General features: G+C 37.0%; 1 protein-coding gene and 1 pseudogene across 1 annotated transcript; both read left to right on the forward strand.

The window, feature by feature from the left end:
• Positions 1-633: 633 nt before the first annotated feature.
• On the forward strand, positions 634-1,602 carry LOC127557272 (olfactory receptor 8D1-like). The gene has a single exon (XM_051990654.1). It carries the CDS (start codon positions 637-639, stop codon positions 1,600-1,602), a length of 966 nt encoding a protein of 321 aa, XP_051846614.1. The 5' UTR covers positions 634-636.
• A 20,471-nt stretch (positions 1,603-22,073) lies between these two features.
• Positions 22,074-23,019, forward strand: LOC127557996 (olfactory receptor 8A1-like; annotated as a pseudogene).
• Positions 23,020-23,943: the final 924 nt, after the last annotated feature.

Genomic DNA, 23,943 nt, shown 5'->3' on the forward strand with positions numbered 1-23,943 from the left:
TTCAAAAATCTTGTCTTAAAGAGCTGAATTCTAGATTATCCCCCATGGAATGGGAACAAGCATTACTTAATATTTTCTGAAATGTAGAAATTAGATTATCTTCTTTTTTATAGTTTTTAGGAAATTCAATAATCATTGTTTTCTCTCTTTGATGTCTCCTTTATATACATTACAATTATTGCATTCTTTCTAAATATTTCCATTTGAGGAAATTTCAGGTCTTGTTTTTCCTTATGATACTATTTTCATCATTCTGACTTTGGGAAAAGAAAAATTTACTCTATATTATAACAAATGGATTGTTTAATTGTCATCTTGTAAGATTATTTTACTAAAGGTAATGCTTTCTTTATTTCAAGAAATGTATTTTTATTTTAAATAAAATTTAATATGCTGGTATTTATTATATTAAAGATATTTTAAATTATTTTCAAATCTCAGATTTAGATGCTATGATTCAATATTATATTAATAGCTTATCAATACATGTGGAAATTTGTGTGCTGCTTTTCAGTTTAAGAAGATATTATATCATTTGTTAGATCTTATGTCACCAGACATTTATAAGTAGTTATCTCTAATGACATTCTTTTTTCTTCTAATTCCTCAGATTTCTACTTCAACTATCAAAGGATTATGGAAACAGGAAATCATTCCACAGTAATAGAATTTATTCTTATGGGATTAACAAATCAGCCAGAATTCCAGATCCCCCTTTTCTTACTCTTTCTACAAATATATATTATTTCCATGATGGGAAATGTGGGCTTACTCCTACTTATCAAAACTAGTTCTCATCTTCATACCCCCATGTATTATTTTCTTAGTAACTTGTCCTTCATTGATCTTTGCTACTCTTCTGTCATTACTCCTAAAATGTTGGTGAGTTTTGTATCAGAGAAGAATATTATCACCTACTCAGGGTGCTTGACCCAGTTCTTTTTCTTCTGTACTTTTGGCATTGCTGATCTCTTCATGTTGTCAGCCATGGCCTATGATCGTTATGTTGCCATCTGTAGTCCCCTTATCTATACCATCACCATGTCCCAGAGAACCTGCTTCCTACTAGTGGTAGGAGTGTATGCTATGGGGGTCTTTGGAGCCGTGACTCACACAAGTGCTCTAACCAGACTGTCTTTCTGTGGAAACAATGTAATTAGTCATTATTTTTGTGACATTCCACCCCTTTTGAAACTCTCCTGTTCTAGCACCCACCTTAATGAGCTTTTGGTGATGCTTCTGGTTGTGATTAACTCATTGGTAACCACTCTATCTATTTTGATTTCTTATATTTTCATCCTTTCCAATATCCTAAGCATCCATTCTGCTAAAGGCAGGTCCAAGGCCTTCAGCACTTGTGCATCCCACCTGGCATCTGTGGCTGTCCTGTATGGCTCCATCATTTTTATGTACTGTCAGCCTGCATCAAGCAGCCACATTACTCAACAGAAAGTGTCCTCAGTGATCTACACCACAGTCATCCCCATGCTAAACCCCTGGATCTATAGTCTGAGGAATAAGGATGTGAAGGATGCACTGAGAAAAATGAGAAAAGACTGGACAGTTTCTTGGTGCAGACATGGAAAGCCTTGCATCAAATAACAGAGCAAAATGAGGATAACATGAAAATATTGCATAGAGTAACAAACAGCATTTTGAGTTTCTTTGAATGAATTAACAATTTTGACTATAATTAATTATAAAGTAACCAAAAAGGACATATGAATAAAGATATTATCTGCATCAAATGAAATATATATATATATATATGGATATGGGTATATATATATGTATTTTAGATTTTATATTGTAGATTTTATATATGTGTGTGTATGTATGTCTCTTTGCATCCATTGGCAATGTAGTGTCTAGTGGGAGGGAAGAAAAAAAAGAAAAAAAAAAGAAATTCTGCTTGAGAACTTTATTACATATTTAAAAGAAATTACAAGTTATTCTTAGGAGATTTGCAATTTCATGTACAATCATCTTTTTTTTCCTAATGCTATGTTATGGGTTTACTTCATAAATTAAAAACATAAGGTAATTCTGATATATTTTTCACAAATTCATGCTTATTATACCTCACTCAAAATTCAGGGAAAAGATTCAAAATATTTATCTTGTGTCTTGTTTGCCATTAAGATTCTCATTTATTGATCAACCTCAAATAGAACAAAAAGAGAAATGACCTCCTATTATAGACCAAAAATTCTTTTCCTTCAAGAAATTAACATTTTTAAAGGAATAACTAAGAAACTCTAAGTAGTAGTGCATTGTTCAAGTGGGGTCAACCATCTTTATGATCATAATAAGGTATCAAGTTAATAAACAAGTTCACCTCTTTACTTTTTCCAAATGTACACATATGCAACACCATTTTATCTCTGACTTTCTCATCCTATGCCTTCTAGTAATGATCAAGAGAGGCAAATGCTTCTTATATCCTCTATATTCAAAATATTTAGGAAAATAGGTGAAATTCATTTTATTGAAAGCCACAATTTGAGGGCCCAAGAAATGAAGATATCTTGATTTTGATTTCAGACAGAATGGTCCAGTCCCCAACAGATCTTATTCTGACATCTGACCCTATGGATGACGGGAATTAAGTATGATGGCAGATGACAGTTCTACCAAGCAAACTCTACTCTTTCTGCATTCTCCAGTTTGGTTTCCTAGTCAAAGTATCTCTATCTCATATAATGTGGTCAGATGTGGGTGTCCCGATCCTGTTCTATTTTAAACCTTGTTCTCCTAATCAATTAACAATAATCTTATTTCTTTTCAATTCTAGGGACTTCCATTCAACCTTCTTTTTTCTAATTCCTGTATTATACAAGTTCAGGTAAAAATCAGTGCTAGAGTACTTAGCAACAAGAGTGCTAAGGAACAGAATAACAAGAGTCTGCATTAATCTTGAGACCCTTCATCATGTACCTTGCACACAATGCCCCATTTGCATAGGTAACAAGTCTGTGCAAAGATAAGTCTTGTGCTATCTGACCCTTGTGGTCTTTGGCTGGTTGGATCTCAGTCAGCTCGCTCTCGGGAATGGATGTTGAGGCTTTGGTCTGAGTTCTGCCTCACTGGCTAAAGGTCCGGGGCACACACCCTGAAGACACACCAGGACAGACATCGAGCACGCACCAGATCGAGATCCCTCACATCGTCTCAGGAGTTGGGCTCCTGGATACACAAGCCAAACACATACTTCTTGTTGGGGCATGTTGGCAAGAGAGATGAAAGGGGTATAAGAATACAGCAGCAGAGGGAGAGGGAGGAAGCAGGGAAGCAAGAGGAGAGACAAGATGATGTAACCAAGCAATAAAGCTTCTTTAACTGTATAAAGGGTATCAGAACTACTTTGTTGTATTCGGAGACATCCATCTTCCGAAGGTCATAGAGGTGACATAATTGGTGCTCAGACTATAGCTGGTGTCAACAGGTCTGCACTAGCTGGGGACCCTAACAACTGGTGCCTGAACAGGGACAGAAATTAGGGGAATCCAGGTTTGGGGCACCCAGAGACAGAGTAGCCCCTTAGCCTAAGCTAAGTGGGGCGGTTGAGGCCAGGGAAGTTCTATAAACCTTCCAGGATGGGATCTGATTTCAGTTTCCCTTTAGTGACACCCTTGACTTTTGATGTGTACATATAAACACATCATAGTACATCTTAAATAATGCAGTAAGTTTGTAAAACTCCTTCTGATAGTGTCCCTATGGTTAGAATACATGGGACTTGACCCTGCCAAAACTGACACTGTAGGGTACCAAATGGTTTCTTATGAGGACACAACTCCTGGTGTCTTAGAAAACACAGATTTTATGCTCTCTGGGATAGTCAGAGCAGCTCTTAAAGGCCCCGCCCGCTGTCCCATTACTCTGAGTACACAATGCCAGACTGGGAGATCCCTGAACAGGGAAGAAGCAGAGGCCAAGCCAGAATTAGAAACCTTATCTCCTCTTCCACCTTTTCCTCCCCTGCAGGCACAATTGTATCCATCGTTGCCAAGGTATGAGTATCTCACTCCCAGCACTCCAAAGATTTCTCCAGAAACTAGAGAGCCCAAGTATAAGGGAGCAGAAGAAACAGAGTGGATAGATAGGCTTGATAACCTTCTTGCAGCTTTCTCCCAATAAGCAGCAATTAAAACTCCCCCCACGAGTTGTACAGTTTCAATGAGCACAATAATTCATCCTGTTGGTCTCCAAGGCATGCAAAACAATCCAACTTTGTGTCAGTAATATGTTAACAGAGTAATACAACCGGTTAGGCAGGAATTTCCCAATGCTTTGATTGTTCACTATATGGACAATCTGTTGCTGGCATCTAGTGATGAAACTCAGTTACAATATGTGCACCAAGCAATCCTCACTGCACTGCAGCTTAATGGCTTATACCCTGCTTCTGATAAAATTCAAACTCAATCTCCTTTTTCTTATTTTGGTTATGTGGTAGACAGAGCGTATGTTTCTCTATGTCCTTCCCAATTGGATATGACCAAAGTGAAGAGTCTGAATGATTTTCAAAAGGTCATTGGGCTGATACAATGGATGAGGTCAGTCCTATTCCACCTTCACTAATGAAGCCTCTATATGATCTCCTACCTGGTGATCCTTCTCTATTGTCCCCCCCATCAGTGGACCCCAGCAGCCAGAGACAGTCTTTACTTTATTCAACAGTTATGGTCTAACCGACTCACACGTACAATTGAGTTAACAATACAAAAAGAGGCCCCCATGTATGCCATGCTCCATCAAGTAGAGGACCCTCGAAGAGCCACAAAGGTCATAGTATTTTAGACAGACTTGCTGGCTGAATTTCTTTGATCCTGCATACAAAGGACACTATGGCCTAATGGGGCCTACCTAATTGAGCATTTTCCCGTACCAGAACAACATATTTTGCTATTGCACAAGACAACTTGTTGTGGGCCTCCATAGTGTCCACTGTAAGCTTTAAACCAACCTGTGATAGCCTCTATTGGATAATCAGTCCCCTATGGGTCCCTGCTAAGATAATATCTAAAGAACCAGTCGTGGGCCCAACAGTGTTCACTGACACCATCAAATCAGGGAAAGCAGTGATAGTATGCCCACAACAATGGGTCCTCCATACCCCTATGGCTCTACTCAACAGAATGAACCATTTGCTATAATTGAAGCTTTAGAATTCTTCCCTCAGGCATGTAACGTATGTGTGACAGTGCCTATGCTGTAAAGGCTCTTCTTCGTTTGTCTTCTGCCCAGATTGAAGACAAATACTAATATATCTTTTTTGCTCAATCAACACTTCTTCAGTTCCCCCTTTGGAGAATCCCTGTGGCAACCATCCTAATCCCCCTGGCAAATGGACATTACCCATTGGGGCAAGCAGCTTATTCATACTATAGTAGATACCTTTTCCAGGTTCCTGTGGGCAACTATTCAACCAGGTGAGATGACCAGGCACAACATCTCACATCTGTATCACTGTTTCTCTCGCAGGCCCTCCGTCCTGCCTTAAAACTGACAATGGCTCTGCATATTCCTCTAAAAGCTTTGCTCTCTTTTTACAGGAATTTGGGATTTGCCACCTCACAGGCCTCCTTATAACCCCACAGGCCAGGCAGTGGATGAATGTGCCAACCACATGCTGAGACATGCTGCGAAAGCAAAAAGGGGGAGGTAGAGGTGGAGGGATGGGATGCTTAACTCGGTCCCAATTGGACACTGCTCTCTACACACTTATTTTCTTCAATTTTCAGCTATCGATACCATTACACCAGCTTTACACTTCTTTGCTTTGCCACAGATCAAGGATTCACATGTTTCTCCCCATACCAGGAGGGCTCCAATACAAGGCAAATGATGTAGGAAGACATACCAGATGGGTCATGGAAGGGGCCAGAGGTGGTGCACAAATGGGGGACAGGGTATGCTCATGTCATTCCAGGTCCCGATGAAGCTGGACAGTGGGTGCCAACCTGCTCCTTACGACTCCTGGGACCTTCAGAACAACAAGAAGAGCAAAAGGAGGAGGAAAAGGAGGACCACGACATGCTCTTCTGCTCTCTGTTCTCTCGAATGGCATTAATCTTGAGACCCTGCATCGTGTACCTTGCACACAATGCCCCATTTGCATAGGCAACAAGTCTGTGCAAAGACAGGTCTTGTGTAAACTTGACCCTTGTGGTCTTTGGCTGGTTGGATCTCAGTCAGCTCACTCTCAGGAATGGATGTTGAGGCTTTGGTCTGAGTTCTGCCTCACTGGCTAAAGGTCCGGGGCACACACCCTGTAGCCACGCCAGGACAGGTATCGAGCACGCACCAGATCGAGATAGCTCCCACCATCTCAGAAGTGAGGCTCCTGGCTACACAAGCCAAACAACTTGTTGTTGGGGCACATTGGCAGGGGAGATGAGAGGGAAATAAGAACAGGACAGCAGAGGGAGAAGTGAAGAATCAGGGAAGCAGGGGACAGGAGAGAGAGAAGGCAGGAGGAGAGACAAGATGATGGAACTATGCAATAAAGCTTCTTTAACTGCATAAAGGGTGTCAGAACTACTCTGTCATATCTGAGACTTCCGTCTTCTGAAGGTCATAGAGGTGACAATAATTGTGGGTAAGTGCTCAGACACCAGCTGGCATCAGAAGGTCTACACTAGCTGGGGACCAAAATAAACCAGGGTAATATGGAGAAAAGATGTGCCCTAATAATGAGAGACTGTGATTTTTATGATACTTATTAGGGGTGATAGTTATCACGAGTTGTTTTTTATTTAGTTTGGGAATCAGAGTTATAGAAATAAATTTCTATGGTAAAATATTATAGTGTGATAGTCATGTATTTTGACTATATATTAATTGTTGTAAAGAGGGAGATACTGTTTCTTCCAGATAGCTAAAGCATGAAAGAAAACAATCATTTATTAAGTGTAGTGAGCTTTTTCTTCTCAAAACGCAGTCAGGGGATAAAAGTTCAGATCTTTTATTATCTCCAATATAGCCTGGTTAGCTTAGAGGCCTATCTCTCTGCTTGGTTCCAAGAGCTCTCTCCGAATGTTGCCAAATCCAAAGGTCTGGTCCTTCAGCCTCTGCCTCTGCTTTCTTCAGCCTCCAGCCAGCTCCAACTCTTCATGTCATTCCGGTGAAATCTCGACTTGTAGTGTCTTCCTCTGAAGAACTCTCCGACTGGCCCATTGGCCTATTTATGCTCCTTCCAGAGAGAGGGATTATGGGTAGTTCTACTTAGTACCTTGTTTCAGGTTCTGCCCAAAACATCTTCTTGTAAGATTAGATCAACTCTAATTAGTTAGCAGTTAGTAAGGATTCCAACATCTCCCCCTTTCTTTTGTTTTAAAACATAGGGGGTTTCTGAGGGGGTACACATAAATCCATCAATATGGGCCAGAACTTTGTAACAGATATACATGGTATACATAAATCCATCAATATGGGAGGCATTATACATAATTTACATAAGTACATAGCAATATAACACAGGCTAGTAGTAATGTAACAACATGAATCAACCTAAAAATTTACACATGTCCATAAGTCCTAGAAACAGTCCAATAGGATTCCATTGTCCATTAGTTCATGTGCCAGGAATCCAATAGTTCCTGTAAGCCCTGAAGTACTGCAAAAGTCTCATCAACAATTTTTCATCTCAGGGAACCCAATGATTCTTGCTGGTTTTTCAAGAAGTAAAACAGTTTCATCTTGTGTTAGGAAATCCAATGATTCCTGAAGCTTTTAAAAGTCTTTTTAACAGTTTCATAGTCAGCCATCTGATTCTTTCTCCATCTGTGGAAATATAAGCAGATCCTCTTCCCCAAGCAGTTAATCTAATTCCCTTCTATTTACCAAATTTGGGATTTCTCCTCATCATCTGGTAATTACATTGGAGTCGTTTGCATTGGATATTGTCTTGTTGTCTTAAAAGGCCTGTATTCTTCCCAACTGTAATCCTGATTGCTTTTCTGTTGGTTGATGACATCAGAATCCTGAATTTCTAAAGTCTCTCTGGGTGTAACCTCAGCTGCTATCATGCCCCACCTGTCCTTTGATTGATACTTTAGAGCTGGGCCCTGCCTCTCATTCCTCTGGGTCAATATACATTTAGAGGCCCAGTGAAAGCCTCCGTTACATTTTGGACATGGGGTTTTGGGTTTTCTCTCACCCTGTCTTCTCACTCTATCTCCATATCTACAATGAGCTCTCAAATGTCCAATTTTTCTGCACTGAAAACATCGACGAGTTTCTCTAGAATTCCTCTGCCAAGAAGGACCTTGTCTTTCCATGTTCATCATAGTCTGGGCATAATAAGCATTTGTGCCCACTGTGGCACAGCGTCTAATGATTTCTTCTAAAGGAGCATTTTTGTCTAGCCCCCATATAATTCTCTTGCAAATCTCATTGGCATTTTCCTTAGCCAAATGTCTAGTCATTATTTCTGTTGCTGCATTGTCTCCAATGGTTCTTATTACAGCTGTTTGTAAACGTCCCACAAAATCTGCAAAAGGTTCATTGGGACCTTGCTCTATTTTTGTGAAAACATTATTTCCATCTTTCTGTCCAGGGAGAGAATTCCAAGCTTTTATTGCAGCCTTAGAAATTTGCTCATACACTGTTAAGGGATAATAAATCTGTTCTGAACTCTCTGCATACTGACCTTCACCAGCTAGTTGGTCAAAAGCAACTTGTACAATAGCTCCTGTTTGCCTATTGCGTTGGGCTTGAATCCTACATAATTCATGAAACTCCGAAAGCCACAATAAATTTTGTCCCGGTTCTAGACAAGTTTTCGTTATGGATTTCCAGTCATTCGGGGTTAGGATTTCATAAGACAAATTATCTAGTAACATCTTCACATAAGATGATGTAGCCCTATAAAGAGTGCAACCCTTTTTCAAATCTTTAATTTTTCCCAAATTAAAAGCAGTGTATTTTCTCTCTTTTTGACCTGAGGAGTTGAGCTCTTCAATATCTTCTCCTTCATTTTTTGCTTTCAAATTCTGCTTTACAGGAGAAGCTGACTGTGTTTCCACCAGTTTTCCGCCAGACTCAGAGAAATATACTCCAATTCACTGGCTTCTTTTTTAGAGGCCCAATGAAAGCCTCGGTTACATTTTGGACATGAGGTTTTGGGTTTTCTCTCACCCTGTCTTCTCACTCTATCTCCATATCTACAATGAGCTCTCAAATGTCCAATTTTTCCGCACTGAAAACATCGATGAGTTTCTCTAGAATTCCTCTGCCAAGAAGGACCTTGTCTTTATTTTAGGATCCTTTGGTCCCTGGGCTGCTGTACATGAACTCCTAAAAGCTGCTTCTCTAGCAGCCTTCTTGACCAATTCCCCCACTTCCACTGAGGGGTCTGTTAGTCCCTGTTCGGGCGCCAAAATGTTGTGATCTAGGTCAAATGGATCTGAATCGGCCCCACGTTGGGCGCCAAAATGTGGTGAGCTTTTTCTTCTCAAAACGCAGTCAGGGGATAAAAGTTCAGATCTTTTATTATCTCCAATATAGCCCGGTTAGCTTAGAGGCCTATCTCTCTGCTTGGTTCCAAGAGCTCTCTCCGAATGTTGCCAAATCCAAAGGTCTGGTCCTTCAGCCTCTGCCTCTGCTTTCTTCAGCCTCCAGCCAGCTCCAACTCTTCATGTCATTCCGGTGAAATCTCGACTTGTAGTGTCTTCCTCTGAAGAACTCTCCGACTGGCCCATTGGCCTATTTATGCTCCTTCCAGAGAGAGGGATTATGGGTAGTTCTACTTAGTACCTTGTTTCAGGTTCTGCCCAAAACATCTTCTTGTAAGATTAGATCAACTCTAATTAGTTAGCAGTTAGTAAGGATTCCAACAATTAAGCACCTACTATGTGCCAAGGTCTGTGTTCAAGACTTTACAAATACAATCTTATTTGATCCTCACAAGAACTCTAGGAAATAGAAGTTTTTATTATTTCTGTTTTACATTTAGGAAACTCAGGTAGACAAAGGTTAAACGAATTGTTTAGAGTTGATATAATAGAACTGTGTCCCCTAATCTTTGTGGAGGGTAGGCCACCTGGCCTGGGGAAATTCTTAAAAATGATCCTCACTCACTTGAATCTCCCCTGGGAAAGCTACCTGGTTTCCCACAAGAATAGCCCACCTCCAATTAATCTGTGAATCATTTGGGTCTGGGAAAAATCACCACCCCTTATCGATTTGAAGATTAGCCCTTAATCACTCCCTAGCCCCAAACCATAGAAGGCTAATAAAAAATGACTCTCTACCCCAAACCTTTGTTAATTCCTGTTTGTAACTAGCCCTCTGGGAAGTTGTTTCTCAGCATAATAAACCCATTTTTTGCCAAAAACCTCACCTGCAGATTGAGACTGCGAAATATTTTGCAAAAACCTGCAATACTGGCCTGGGGACTCCATTGTTGTTAGGGTTTCTCTCACCTCTCATTTCTCATACTTTAACATTTGATGGCCCATACGGGGATTCCCACAATTTTTGGCTGATGTAAGCCTTTTCTTGGTGCCTTTGTCTATTCTATAGCTGGGTTACCCAAAGCTTGGGTATTGGGCATTCAAGTGCTCTATGCTCAGCAGACTTCCTTGACTAGAGAAGCCTAGACTGGTAATTCCTGCATCTTTTAACAGAAATACCCTTAATCAGGGGAACTTCTGTCATCTCTATCCCTCTTAGAGATGCCTGAGAGGATGGGGCACTATAGAATCCAGAAAATCTAAGACATGTGGCAAAAAAATGGGACAATCCACCTCTGTCTCTATTCCTAAGGATTCTCCCTTAGGCTGTCTCTTAAAAAACAAAGACAAATTTGGCGTATAAGAAAAAAATAAAACAGCATTGCAGGATGCTGCTAAAATTTACTGGAGGGAAATCAAAATTAGACACTAACCTTTTAAATAACCCCTTCTTTTCTACTTTTCTAGGGACACAGAGTCCCTTCTCTGCATCCCCATGCAGTGCTTATCAGGAGGCCTGTGAATCCCTGTCAGAACCACCTTCTTAGCAAAGACAGGACCTTATATCTGACACTATTTCTTCAATTTTGTCCCCCTCACCTCCAGGACCAGATCCTGAGACTTTCCCACCCCATTCCTCAGTCCCTCTGATACAAGGAGTGGGACCCCTTTTTCTCTTCCTCAGGATTCTGAGGACCTTATATCTGATAATATTTCTTCAATTCTGTCCCTGTCACCTCCAGGACCAGATCCTGAGACTTTCCCACCCCACTCCTCAGTCCCTGTGATACAAGGAGTGGGACCCCTTTGTCTCTTCCTCAGGATCCTGATTCAGTCACCCCTTCTAAGCTCTGACCCCTGAGACAAGCAGCACACTCTCAGGGAAGGACACTCAGAGGAAAGGTGCCTTTTTCAATGTCAAATCTCTCCCACACTAAGGAAAAACCTGGCTGTTACTCTGAGAACCCCACCAAGTTTACTGATGGGTTTAAGGCCAATAACATCCAATTTGATCTTGCACGGGGAGATGTTAATATTAAACAATTTCCCTAGATATATGGAGGAAGCTGCAGAAGTCAGTTTTTGGGCTCTCAAACATCTCCATCTCAGCTTTTGGAGTTTTTGATAATAGGGACTGAACTACAGCGAGGAAAAAGACAAAAGAGTTAAAGCAAGAAATGGAGAACAGTCCCATATTTTATCTGCTGCCATATCTAGGAACCATAGGAGTTGGTGCTTCAGCTGTAACAGACAGAGCCATTGGACCTGAAACTGTCCTCGGAGAAAATTCCCTAGTCCTTGTCCCAAGTATGATCAGAAGGGACACTGGAGAAGAGACTGCCCAAAGGGGACAAGTTGTCCCCCAATTCTCTGCTCTCCAGCAGGAGTTTGGGGCTTAGTTAAATTCCCCCTCATTCCACCATAACAGCCGAATCCAGGTGACCAGTAAGACCAACAGATTTCTTGTTATGGTGCCTCTTTTTCTGTCTCGTTTCAACACTCTGGTCTCACCCGCCCTTTTCCCCAAGGATAATGGGGATTGAAGGGAAACTTAAGAATGGTTTTGAGATTTTCCCTCTGCCTTGCTAGTTTGGTGACCTGTTATTTAAACACTACTTTCTTCTTATTCCCTCCTGTTCTGCTCCTTTATTGGGTGCAATTTAATGGTGAAATTGGGGACTCGATTTTCTCTTCTCAGACCTCTCGGTAGCCTTTTTGTGCTTTTGTGCTTCTTTCAAAACCTTCCCATATTCCCTCTGAAATCTAGAGGAAAATAGATTTCTTTGTCTGGAACCAAGGAATCCCTGAGTGAGCCACTCACTCCATCCCAGCCTTAGTCAGGAATCCAGTGTATTCCCCCATAAAAAGCTAGGGAGGGATCATAACCTCTGATTGAGAAATTTCTTAAGCACAAAATTTTAACAGTGACTAAAGATTTAAGAGATTTGGAGCTGCTTTATAACAGTCTCATCTGTGGTATGTGTAGCCCCACCAGAGAGGCTTCCTTAGATGCAGCCATAAGAATCCTTAATTTCTGGCCTCTAGGGGTTACAGGGTCTCCTTATCCAAAGCCCACATTGCCTGCCAGTCTGTCAAATATTTGGGCCATAACCTAACCCCCATTCAAGGCTCTGATCAGACCAAAGCTTTTAAGACCTTAAAATCCAAACTGACCTCTTCCCCTGCCCTGGTTCTACCTAATTTAGAAAAGCCTTCCACTCTGTATGTAAATGAAAGGCAGGGTCAGGCCCTAGGGATCTTAATGAGACCCTCATTTAGCAGCAAGAATAAGATTTTGATATAAAAAAGCACTATTTCACAAACATTTCTGGGAAAACTAAAAAGGAATTTGGCAGAAACTAAATGTAGATCTCATGCTATATATCAATATAAGATCAAAGTGAGATGTGATTTAGACATTAAAGGGTGATATCACAAACTAACTAGGGGGAACTTTACTCATTAGTTTTCTGGATAAGGGAACTTTTTATGACCAAACAAGAGATAGAGGACATTACAAGTTATAAAACAGATAATTATGATTACATCAAATTATGATTTTACACAAAAAAAAAAAAAAAAAACAATGCAGTCAAAATTAGAAGGAAGGCAGGAAACTGGGAAACAATTTTAGCAGCAAGTTATTCTTGCTGCTAAACGAGGGCATCATTTATCAAAAATAGAGAATTGAGTCAAATGTATGAGGACACAAGTCATTTTTTCAATTAAGAAATGGTCAAAGGATATGAATAGACAATTTTCAAAAGAAGAAATCAAAGGTATCTATAATCATGTAAAATATTCTACATCACTTGATTAAAGTAATACCAATTAAAACAACTTTGAGTACCACCCCACATCTTTCAAATTGGTTCATATGATACAAAAGTAAAATGATGAATGCTGGAGGGGATATGAGAAAACTGGGACACTAATATACTGTTGATGGAGCTATAAATTGATCCAAACATTCTGGAGAACAAATTGGAACTATGTTCAAAGGGCTATAAAATTATGCATATCATTTGTCCTGGAAATACCACCATTAGGTGTCTATGCCAAAGAGATTTTTTAAAAGAGAAAAGGACCTATTTGTACAAAAAATATTTACAGAACTTTTTTGGGATGGCAAAGAACTGGAAACTGTGGGGACATCAGTTGATTGGGACATGGCTGAACAAGTTGTACCATATGATTGTGATAGAATTTTATGATGTTATAAGAAATGATGAGTAACATGATTCTGAAAAACCTGGACTTAACATGAATTGCTGCAGAGTGAAATGAGCAGAACCAGAACATTGTACACAGTAACAACAATACTGCACACTGAACAACTGTGACTGATTTAGCTATTCTCAGCATTATGATAATTGAAAACAATCCTAAAGGACTCATAATGACAAATGCTACCCATCTCCAGACAAAGAACTAATGATTGTCAGAATACAGACTGAAATATACTATTTTTCTTTTTCTTTTTTTTCATTTTCTTTCTTGTTCAAGTTTTTTCCCTCAAAATGATTAATATAGAAATATGTTTTGCATTATTTCATATATATAACTAATTAATTTTTGTATCAGGATTGACTGTATCAAAATTATTTAATTTAATATAATCAAAGTCATACATTTTATGACTTAAAATTTTTCAATCTCTTGTTTTGTCATAAATTTTTCTCTTATCCAAAGATATGACAGTAAAACTATTGCATTCTCTCCTTATTTGCTTCTGGTATTTTCTTTATGTCTAAATCATGTACCCTTCTTCACTTTATGTTGGCATATTAAGTGAAATATTCATCTGTGTTTAATTTATGCCAAACTACTTCATAATTTTCTGAACATTTTTAAAAAACTAATTAATTTACTTCCCCACCTTGACTCTGCCCCCTACTAGCATTTGTTGATCTATTGAAGCTTATTTTCAAATGAACTGCAAAATATTGCTTTTTTTTAAACTTAGAAATAAATTTAATTACCCTGGCATGAGTTCTATCAATAAAAAGTTATCAAAAAAAAAAAAAAAACAGGAGACAAAGCAAGAGCTCATCAACATACTATCATATATGAATGGAAGGGCATAATACCCCAGAAGAAAACAAATACAAAGAACTAAACATGTAAAGACTTGGATAGTGGGGAGTAATGATAATATAACCAATAAAATAATACAAATAGATCACAATAAATTAAAAGAAAACATTAAAAGACATCAAAATTCAAGTGAGACAAAACTAAACTTGACATAGGAGATTAATGATAATAAAAGTTATTGAATTCATTTTGTAGATGAGGAAATTATAATCCAGAGGGTGACAATAACTTGTCCAAGATCAAACATCATTGCCAGAGGTCAAGTGTATATGAATGCAATAATTATTACGTGTGTGTGTTTGTGTGTGTGTGTGTGTGTGTGTGTGTGTGTGTGTATTATTGGAATTGCTATTTTCATCAATAATAAACTTTTGAAATTACAGAAAAAAAAGAAAGAAAGAAATTTAGATTTTGTACTGAATTTTTCCAAATTATTAAAAATCATAATTATTTCTTTGTTCTTAGCATTGACGTTTCACCAAAACTATTTAAGTTTGAGCATTGACTTTAAAAAGATTCTGATTAAAAAGATGTCAAATGACCAGTTTTCCCTATTGCTGTGTTCATAAATTAATGGCCATTCCTATCAAAATTCTTATAATGGAAAATGAGGAAGAGTTTAAGAGAGACAAAGACAGAAACAGAGACAGGAAGAAAGATAAAGTAATAGAGACAGAGTATGTAGAAATTATTTTTGCTTATTAAGACTTTAAAATAACTGAAGATTTTCAATCTGATTATTGGGGGAGAAAGTCAAAGGGAAATAACTCTATTATGATAGATGTTATCTTCTAAGGCTAAACAAACCAAGCAGGGTTCCAGGTATCACTTTTCTTTTTGTTCCTAGAAGTCAACTTAATCTCCACATTGGGGAACTTAAACTTTATCCATCTGGATCAGTCTTCAGTTTCACACTCCCATGTTCTATTTCCTCAGTAATGTATCATTCCTAAATTTCCTGTAGTTTCCTTCTTTACACCCAAAACTTTGGATAATTTTGTATCAGAGAATAATATTATTTCCTATCCAGGTTGCATGGCTCAGTTCTCCCCCTTCCCCTCCTCACTTCTTTGTGACTGCTGGATTCTCCATGCACACAATTGTCCTTTATGATCACTATATTGCTATTTATAAACCTCTATAATGTCACCATGGTGCCATGATTCTGAGCCCTGATGGTGGCAGGTGTTATTATCCCTCCCTGAGGGGAAGCATTGAGGTTATTAGTCATACAATTTCTCTAGCTAGACTATCTTTCTGTGGGGAAAATTTTATCCATCATTCCTTCTGTGATATTCTTCCCTTTTCAGAAGCTCTCCTGATCCAATACCTACATCAGTGACCTTCTGATGATGAATACTGGCAAATTAAATATATTGGCCACAACTATGCCCATCTTGATTTTTTACTATTTCATTCTTCTGAACATCTTCCACATATATTCCACAAAGGGTTTTTATAAAGCTTTCAGCATCTATGGCTCACATCTAGCAGCTTTTTTGTGGTTTCCTCAATATTGTGTATTATTTCCAACTGTGTGACCTAGAAGAAATTAAACTCAGTTTTTTTATAGTACGGTGAACCCCATGCTGAACCCCTTGATATATAGTCTGAATTAAAAGAATGTGAAGAGTGCACTAAAGGAAGTTGTGAAGGGTAGAATGCTTTCAAAATCCACATAGCAAATAGAAAATCTAAAAATTCTTAGAATATTGACTCTTCTTTCTATTTCATCCTAGGCATTAGCGATTCCCCTCCAACCAGGTCTTACTTTGGACAACTTTATAAAGAAGACAAAGACATACTTTTTTTGTCTGTCACTGGTAATGTCAGTGCTTGTTCTCCATAGGCTACTCCAGGTGCATAGAGTCTCCCAGGCCATATATACGCTCTCATTCTTCCTTTTTCTCAATTGTATTTGCAAATTATATCTTAAATTATGCTATGGTTCTGCTCTTGCAAAAGGATTAGGGTGATTGTGGAAATGACTTTAGAGAGTTTAACAAGATCACTTTCATGAATCCTTCCAGTTCTCTGACTGTAGTACAATGATTCTAAGTTATTTATGAGACTGTTAAAAAAAAAAGCTAGCGTGTTCCTTGCTATTTTTTCCTTTAATAATAATCATCAGAATAAATAATTGGGGTTAAAGAGAGTTTTATCACCTCCTCCAGTATTTAATACTGACATGCACATATATTAAGTCCTTAAGATATGCCCTTTTGAATTAAACTCAATTGAATGACATGCAAAATCTTGAAATAATATGGATGACTATTTTCCCCTCTATGTATTATTCAATATATACTTAAATCAATATGCTTTTTCCTCAAAAGAAAGCAAATTCATTGAAGACAAGATTTATTTTGTTTTTATTTTTATCCAGATGGTGGAATAGTAGCACTCTGAGTATGAAATCAGGAAGACCTGACTTCAATTTTGGTCTCAGACACTTGCTACATGACTTGGGATCTTAATTTTTAAACTTCTGCCCACTACAATTTCTTCAACATTATGGAAATAATATGAAACCTAATTCTCCAGACTAATGTGAGGATTAAATAAGATGATATTTGCAAAAAGTTTATATAGCGCATTGCTTGGCACAGAATAAGTACCAGAAAATGGTTATTACCTCACTTTTTATATCCTTATTGTCTTCATATATGATGATGAATATTTGAAAAATCATATTTAATTGAACAAGTTTATCTGAAAAGAAATAGAACCATAATAATAGAAATAGCAGGAAAATCCAGAGCTGAACTTAATTGTGAAGGAAAGAATGGAGTGTTTAAGGAACAAGAAATATTATGCACTATAGGAAAACAACCTCAGTTCCTAAGGTGAAGGAAATAAGAGCAGTGAAGTGAAGGAAGACCCCCACAGAAATGTCTAAGACTATTGGTTTTTTTTTTCCTGATTCTAGTCTGTATTTTCATCAGGACACTTAACCATGTCCTCTGCTCCCCCTACCAACAAAGGAGTTCAGTTCTTCTCCATACAACAGAAATGTTTATGGTAATGTTATTAATTAGAGACACACTCCTTCCCATTGCTTCTTTCCCCTGTAGAACAGTCTCTGGAGGAAAGAAATGGTGAAGAACCAGCTGTTGGTTATTCATTTTCTTGAGAAATTTTCTCTGAGATATTCAATGGACAAATAAATAACCATCTTCATTATACTAAGCAGTTCATATAAAAGTGGTTGTTTTGCATGTTTCTTCTTGGTAGTTTATGAAAAACATTATTTTTATTTTGTTTTGCTTATTTTGTCTTCTACTTTATCAGAAATTTCTAACAATCTCATCTCTGAAGCACTGTCATCAAAAACCAATCAGTTGACAATTGCTGGGGTAATAACCACTATGAATTCATCTCACATAATAAGAAATTGAGGAAAATCAGTATCAGTCTACCAATTCTTCTAATCCTGACAGGATTAAAGCAAGTAATCAAATTTCATGTGCCTGAAATAAAAAGTAGTTGTGACTTGAAGAATGTATATGGATGACTGAGATACACACTGATAATATGTTTTAACTTAATGAGATTAGAAGTTAACCTCTTTCTGTACCCTTCCTTGTAAATGTTTAGATGATGTAGATAAAAAGTGGCCCTATTTTCTTATTTCTTCCCCCTCTACTTTTCATCTAAGGAAGGAATTTAGTGAGAAATATTCTGTCAGCATAATGAAGAAAAAATTATAATGATAGCCTTTATAAAAGCCCAATATTTATATAAAAGCCAAGCTCTCCATGGCATGTTGGTGTTTATTTTACTGATATCAAATGACTTTGGTTATAATAAAGACATTTAAAACCATTAAGACCAACAAGGCAGAAACAAGAGGATAAAATATTCACACCTTGCAGAAAACTTGCGTATTTGCTTGTTTTTTCCCCAGTCTAAGCCAGTTCTATTTGGCAGGATCACAGTCAGACATACTTTTGGATACCTATCACTTCCAGAATCTTATATAACATTCTCTTTTTGGTATTCAAAATCTTTTGTAACCTGCCCCAACTCCAGTATTCCTATACTTATGTCTTAGCACACACTCTTTGACCCAATGACTATGGACCTCCTTAAGATTCTTTGAACACATAATTCCATCCACTCAATATCATACTCAAAACTATGCTAACAAAACTAAAAAAAACAGAGATTTCCAAAAGCTGTCAGAGAAAAAATTTTAGGAACTGAAAATATCCAATAAATTAATAAATAAGGATATTAATAGATACTTTTATTTATAATATGTAATATTAAAAACTATTTTAGTATGATACTTCCATATTTCATTTCATAAGGTTTAATACCTTGCTTACCATTTGCCTAACTTATAAAAGGTCTATGTAATGATTTTTTTTAAATTTTATTTTATTTAATAATAACTTCATATTGACAGAATCCATGCCAGGGTAATTTTTTAACAACATTATCCCTTGCACTCGCTTTTGTTTCGATTTTTCCCCTCCCTTCCTCCACCCCCTCCCCTAGATGGCAAGCAGTCCTATATATGTTAGATATGTTGCAGTATATCCTAGATACAATATATGTTTGCAGAACCGAACAGTTCTCTTGTTGCACAGGGAGAATTGGATTCAGAAGGTAAAAATAACTCAAGAAGAAAATCAAAAATGCAAATAGTTCACATTCGTTTCCCAGTGTTCTTTCTTTGGGTGTAGCTGCTTCTGTCCATCATTTAGCCATTGAAACTCAGTTAGATCTCTTTGTCAAAGAAATCCAATATCGTTGTCGAAATGTATAATGATCTCCTGGTTCGGCTCATTTCACTTAGCATCAGTTCATGTAAGTCTCTCCAAGCCTCTCTGTATTCATCCTGCTGATCATTCCTTACAGAACAATAATATTCCATAACATTCATATACCACAATTTACCCAGCCATTCTCCAATTGATGGGCATCCATTCAATTTCCAGTTTCTAGCCACTACAAACAGGGCTGCTACAAACATTTTGGCACATACAGGTCCCTTTCCCTTCTTTAGTATCTCTTTAGGGTATAAGCCCAATAGAAACACTGCTGGATCAAAGGGTATGCACGGTTTGATAACTTTTTGGGCATAATTCCAGATTGCTCTCCAGAATGGTTGGATTCGTTCACAACTCCACCAACAATGCATCAGTGTCCCAGTTTTCCCACATCCCTTCCAACATTCATCATTATTTTTTCCTGTCATCTTAGCCAATCTGACAGGTGTGTAGTGGTATCTCAGAGTTGTCTTAATTTGCATTTCTCTGATCAATAGTGATTTGGAACACTCTTTCATATGAGTGGTAATAGTTTCAATTTTATCCTCTGAAAATTGTCTGTTCATATCCTTTGACCATTTATCAATTGGAGAATGGTTTGATTTCTTATAAATTAGGGTCAGTTCTCTATATATTTTGGAAATAAGGTATTTATTAGAACCTTTAACTGTGAAGATGTTTTCCCAGTTTGTTGCTTCCCTTCTAATCTTGTTTGCATTAGTTCTATTTGTACAAAGGCTTTTTAATTTGATATAGTCAAAATTTTTTATTTTGTGATCAGTAATTGTCTCTAGTTCATCTTTGGTCACAAATTTCTTTCTCCTCCACAAGTCTGAGAGATAAACTATCCTATGTTCCTCTAATTTATTTATAATCTCGTTCTTTATGCCTAGGTCATGGACCCATTTTGATCTTATCTTGGTATATGGTGTTAAGTGTGGGTCCTTGCCTAATTTCTGCCATACTAATTTCCAGTTATCCCAGCAGTTTTTATCAAATAATGAATTTTTATCCCAAAAGTTAGGATCTTTGGGTTTGTCAAACACTAGATTGCTATAGTTGACTATTCTGTCTTATGGTCTATGTAATGATTAAAAAATTCTGAGAGATAGTTGCTGGGTAATTTAATGCTTTAATTAATAATGTCTGCATGTTTATTACCTCCAAATTGTAGATGACCTTGATTGCTACTCAGTATATTAAGATTGTGTAATATACACTATAAAGTCACTAATGATTTTTGAGAAGAGTAACAACCTAACCAAGTTTATATTTAGAAATTTTATTTTGCATATATGAAGGATTCATTAGAGTAGAGAAAGAGATCAAGAGAAAAGGGCACCTACTAGGTTTTTATAATAGTCAGGGAAAAAATATTTCAGCTTCTATTCTCATGGAAAGGAAAATTGCACAATGAGAGGCACAGTTACATAGAAGACCAGATATGGAGTCATGAAAACCTGCGTTCAAACCTGTCTGTAATACATATTAACTTTGTGATTGAGGTAACATTACCCAATTTCATAATGAACCCCAGGAAATATAAAAAAATTAAAGAATTAGTTACTTATTTCTTTAGATGAAGAAGTTGCTGGCAATCTTTCCCAGTAACTTCATAGCTCTGAAGTCTCCAGAATGATAGAATAACGTGAAACTTTAAACATATTTTATTTTCACTCCTATAATTTTATACTTTTAAAAATACTATGAAATGCAACTAGTGCCATTATATTTTATAATGTTTTGTTGATAATATTTGTTTTTATATCATCTACAATTCACAAGATAATTCTACCCCCTAAATTCTCTCTCTCACACACACACACACACACACACACAAGAAAGGGAGGGAGAGAAGGAGAGAATGAGTTCAAACAACTTAAAAAGCACATTCTGGTTCCATATTCATAGTACTAGCATTTTCAGTGAAGATGAGTAGACACTTTCTCAGATTTCTTCTTTGGGGCAAACTTGGGTATTATAATTTCACATCAATCAGTTTCAATTATTTTAGGTATGTTCTTTCAAACATTGTTGTAATCATTGTGTATTTTATTATCCTGGCTTTTCTTACTGAATTCATTTCCATAAATTTATTGCTTCATTTGGATCTGTGTTCATCATATTCATTGTAGCATTGAGCTAAACTGCTATATTACTATTTCCATGTTATTGTGGTCTGGAAGCTTGATATTCTTGTGTCTTGAAGGCTATCACTTACTTTATAGTTTCTGAAATGGAGAAATTGGATGCTTTTCTTTCTCATAGTTATCAGGAAATTTAATACTCATTGTTTTTTTTTCTTTTTGATCTTTCTTTTACCATCTTTCTTTCTTAAATCTTTTCATTTGAGGAATTTTTATTTCTTTTCACTCTATTTCCATCATTCTGTCCTTGAGAAAAAGAAATTTATTCTATTATATCCATTAGTTTGTTCTATTGTCACTTCATGATATTTCTTTTTCATATATAATTATTTATTTCATCAAATGTATTTTTATTGTAAATATAATTTTTATGTTGGTATTTATTGGATTATAAGATACTTAAAATTCTTTTCAAGATCATAGACTCTATGATCTAAATCTATATTAATAATTTATGAATAAATGTGAATGCTGATGCTAACTTCAAGAAAATATATACTGCCTGAGATCTTAGACTGATAGAAATTGTCAAATAGTTATTTCTATTTAATAACATTTTTTTTCTCCCCATCTCTACAAATCATTACTTTAACTTTCAAAGGACAATGTCTACTGGAAATTATTCCATGGTGACAGACTTTAACCTTATGAGATTAACAGACCAGCCAGAACTCCAACTCCCCCTCTTCTTACTCTTCATACATATATACATTATATCCTGGTGGGGAATCCTACTTATCATCAAGAAAGTAATAAAGGATCAGTTCTCAGCTTCATAACCCCGTGTACTATTTTCTTTGTAACTTGTCCTTCGTTGATCTTTGCTATTCCTCTGCCATTACCCCCAAAATGTTGGTGAGCTTTATATCAGAAAAGAACATCATCACCTACTCAGGGTGCTTGACCCAGTTCTTTTTCTTTTGTATTTTTGGTATTGCTGACTGCTACATGTTGTCAGCCATGGCCTATGACTGTTATGTTGCCATCTGTAGTCTCCTGATCTATACCACCTTGTCCCAGAGAACCTGTTTCCTGCTAGTGGCAGGAGTTTATACTATGGGAGTCTTTGGCACCATTACTCGTACAAGTACTCTAGCCAGACTGTCCTTCTGTGGAAACATTATTAGTCATTAGTTTTGTGACCTTCCTCCCCTTTTGAAATTTTCCTGCTCTAGAATATACATCAATGAGCTTTTGCTAATGCTTCCAGTTGTGATCATCTCATTGCTAACTACTCTATCTATCTTGATCTCTTATGCTTTCTTCCTCTCCAGCATCCTAAGCATTCATTCTGCTAAAGGCAGATCTAAAGCATTCAGCACATGTGCATCTCATCTGGCATCTGTGGCGCTCTTATATGGCTCCATCATTTTTATGTACTGTCAGCCTTCATCAACCAGCAATATCACTTAACAGAAAGTATCCTCAGTGATCTATACCATACTCATCCCCATGCTAAACCCCTGGATTTATAGTTTGAGGAACAAGGATGTAAAGCATGCATTAAGGAAAATCAAAAAGGACTGGTGTAAGTAGCACAGTAAAAAGCCACTGAGATCTTACATATATTTTCTGTTTCTTTACACTAGTGATTTATTCCCTTTGAGACACAAGGCATATGTGTACAATATTGCAAAATTGGAAAAGTTGTATTTTTTCCTAACAGTTTTCCTTCCTGATTTACTTGCCACTCCTACCCAAATCCCAACAATTTAGGTCACCAGGCTCATTACAACACTTAATATAATATATCACTCATGTTTTCCATCAGTTCAATATGTTCCCTCCAAAATTTGCCTGTGCCATATGCCAGCATTTAAGATCTCCATCTCAAGTTGTTGGCAGTATTAAAAAGCTTTTTCATCAATTGCTCCTTGCTAAAATGAAGTACTGAAGATTGATTGAATATTGAATTTCTATTGTAGGTGAGTAGAGATTATATCACAACTGTAAAATCAGAATGGTACCATCAGGATTAGTCTTGTTTCCACATTCAGATTAATGGGAAACAAATCCAAATCAAGGCCAATGTAATTTTGTACAATTTAGGAAGTTTTCCTAAGTATTGAAGTACCATTGCCTTGATCTAATTTCCCCTAGGTTCAGTCTAGTGCCAAAAATATAAGACAAATCTGATACGGAAAAATTAAGTGTTAAAAATTAAAAGAATTAACAAAAATGTAAAGGAAGGAGATTTAGGTTTATCAGTATCAGATTTTAAACTATAAAATACTAATTACCAAAATTATCTGATACTGGCAAAGAAATAGGAAGGAAGATCAATGGAAGAGAGTAGACATATCATTTACAGCATCAAAGAAATATAATAAATGTGGTGAGATGAGAATTCATTAATTGGCAAAAATTGATGGCAATAGAGAAAAGCTATATGGCAGAAACTAAGCATAGACCAATATCTTACACCATTTACCAAGTTAGGATCAAATGGATACATGACCT

Source organism: Antechinus flavipes, chromosome 3, assembly GCF_016432865.1.
Source record: "Antechinus flavipes isolate AdamAnt ecotype Samford, QLD, Australia chromosome 3, AdamAnt_v2, whole genome shotgun sequence".
NCBI lineage: Eukaryota > Metazoa > Chordata > Mammalia > Dasyuromorphia > Dasyuridae > Antechinus > Antechinus flavipes.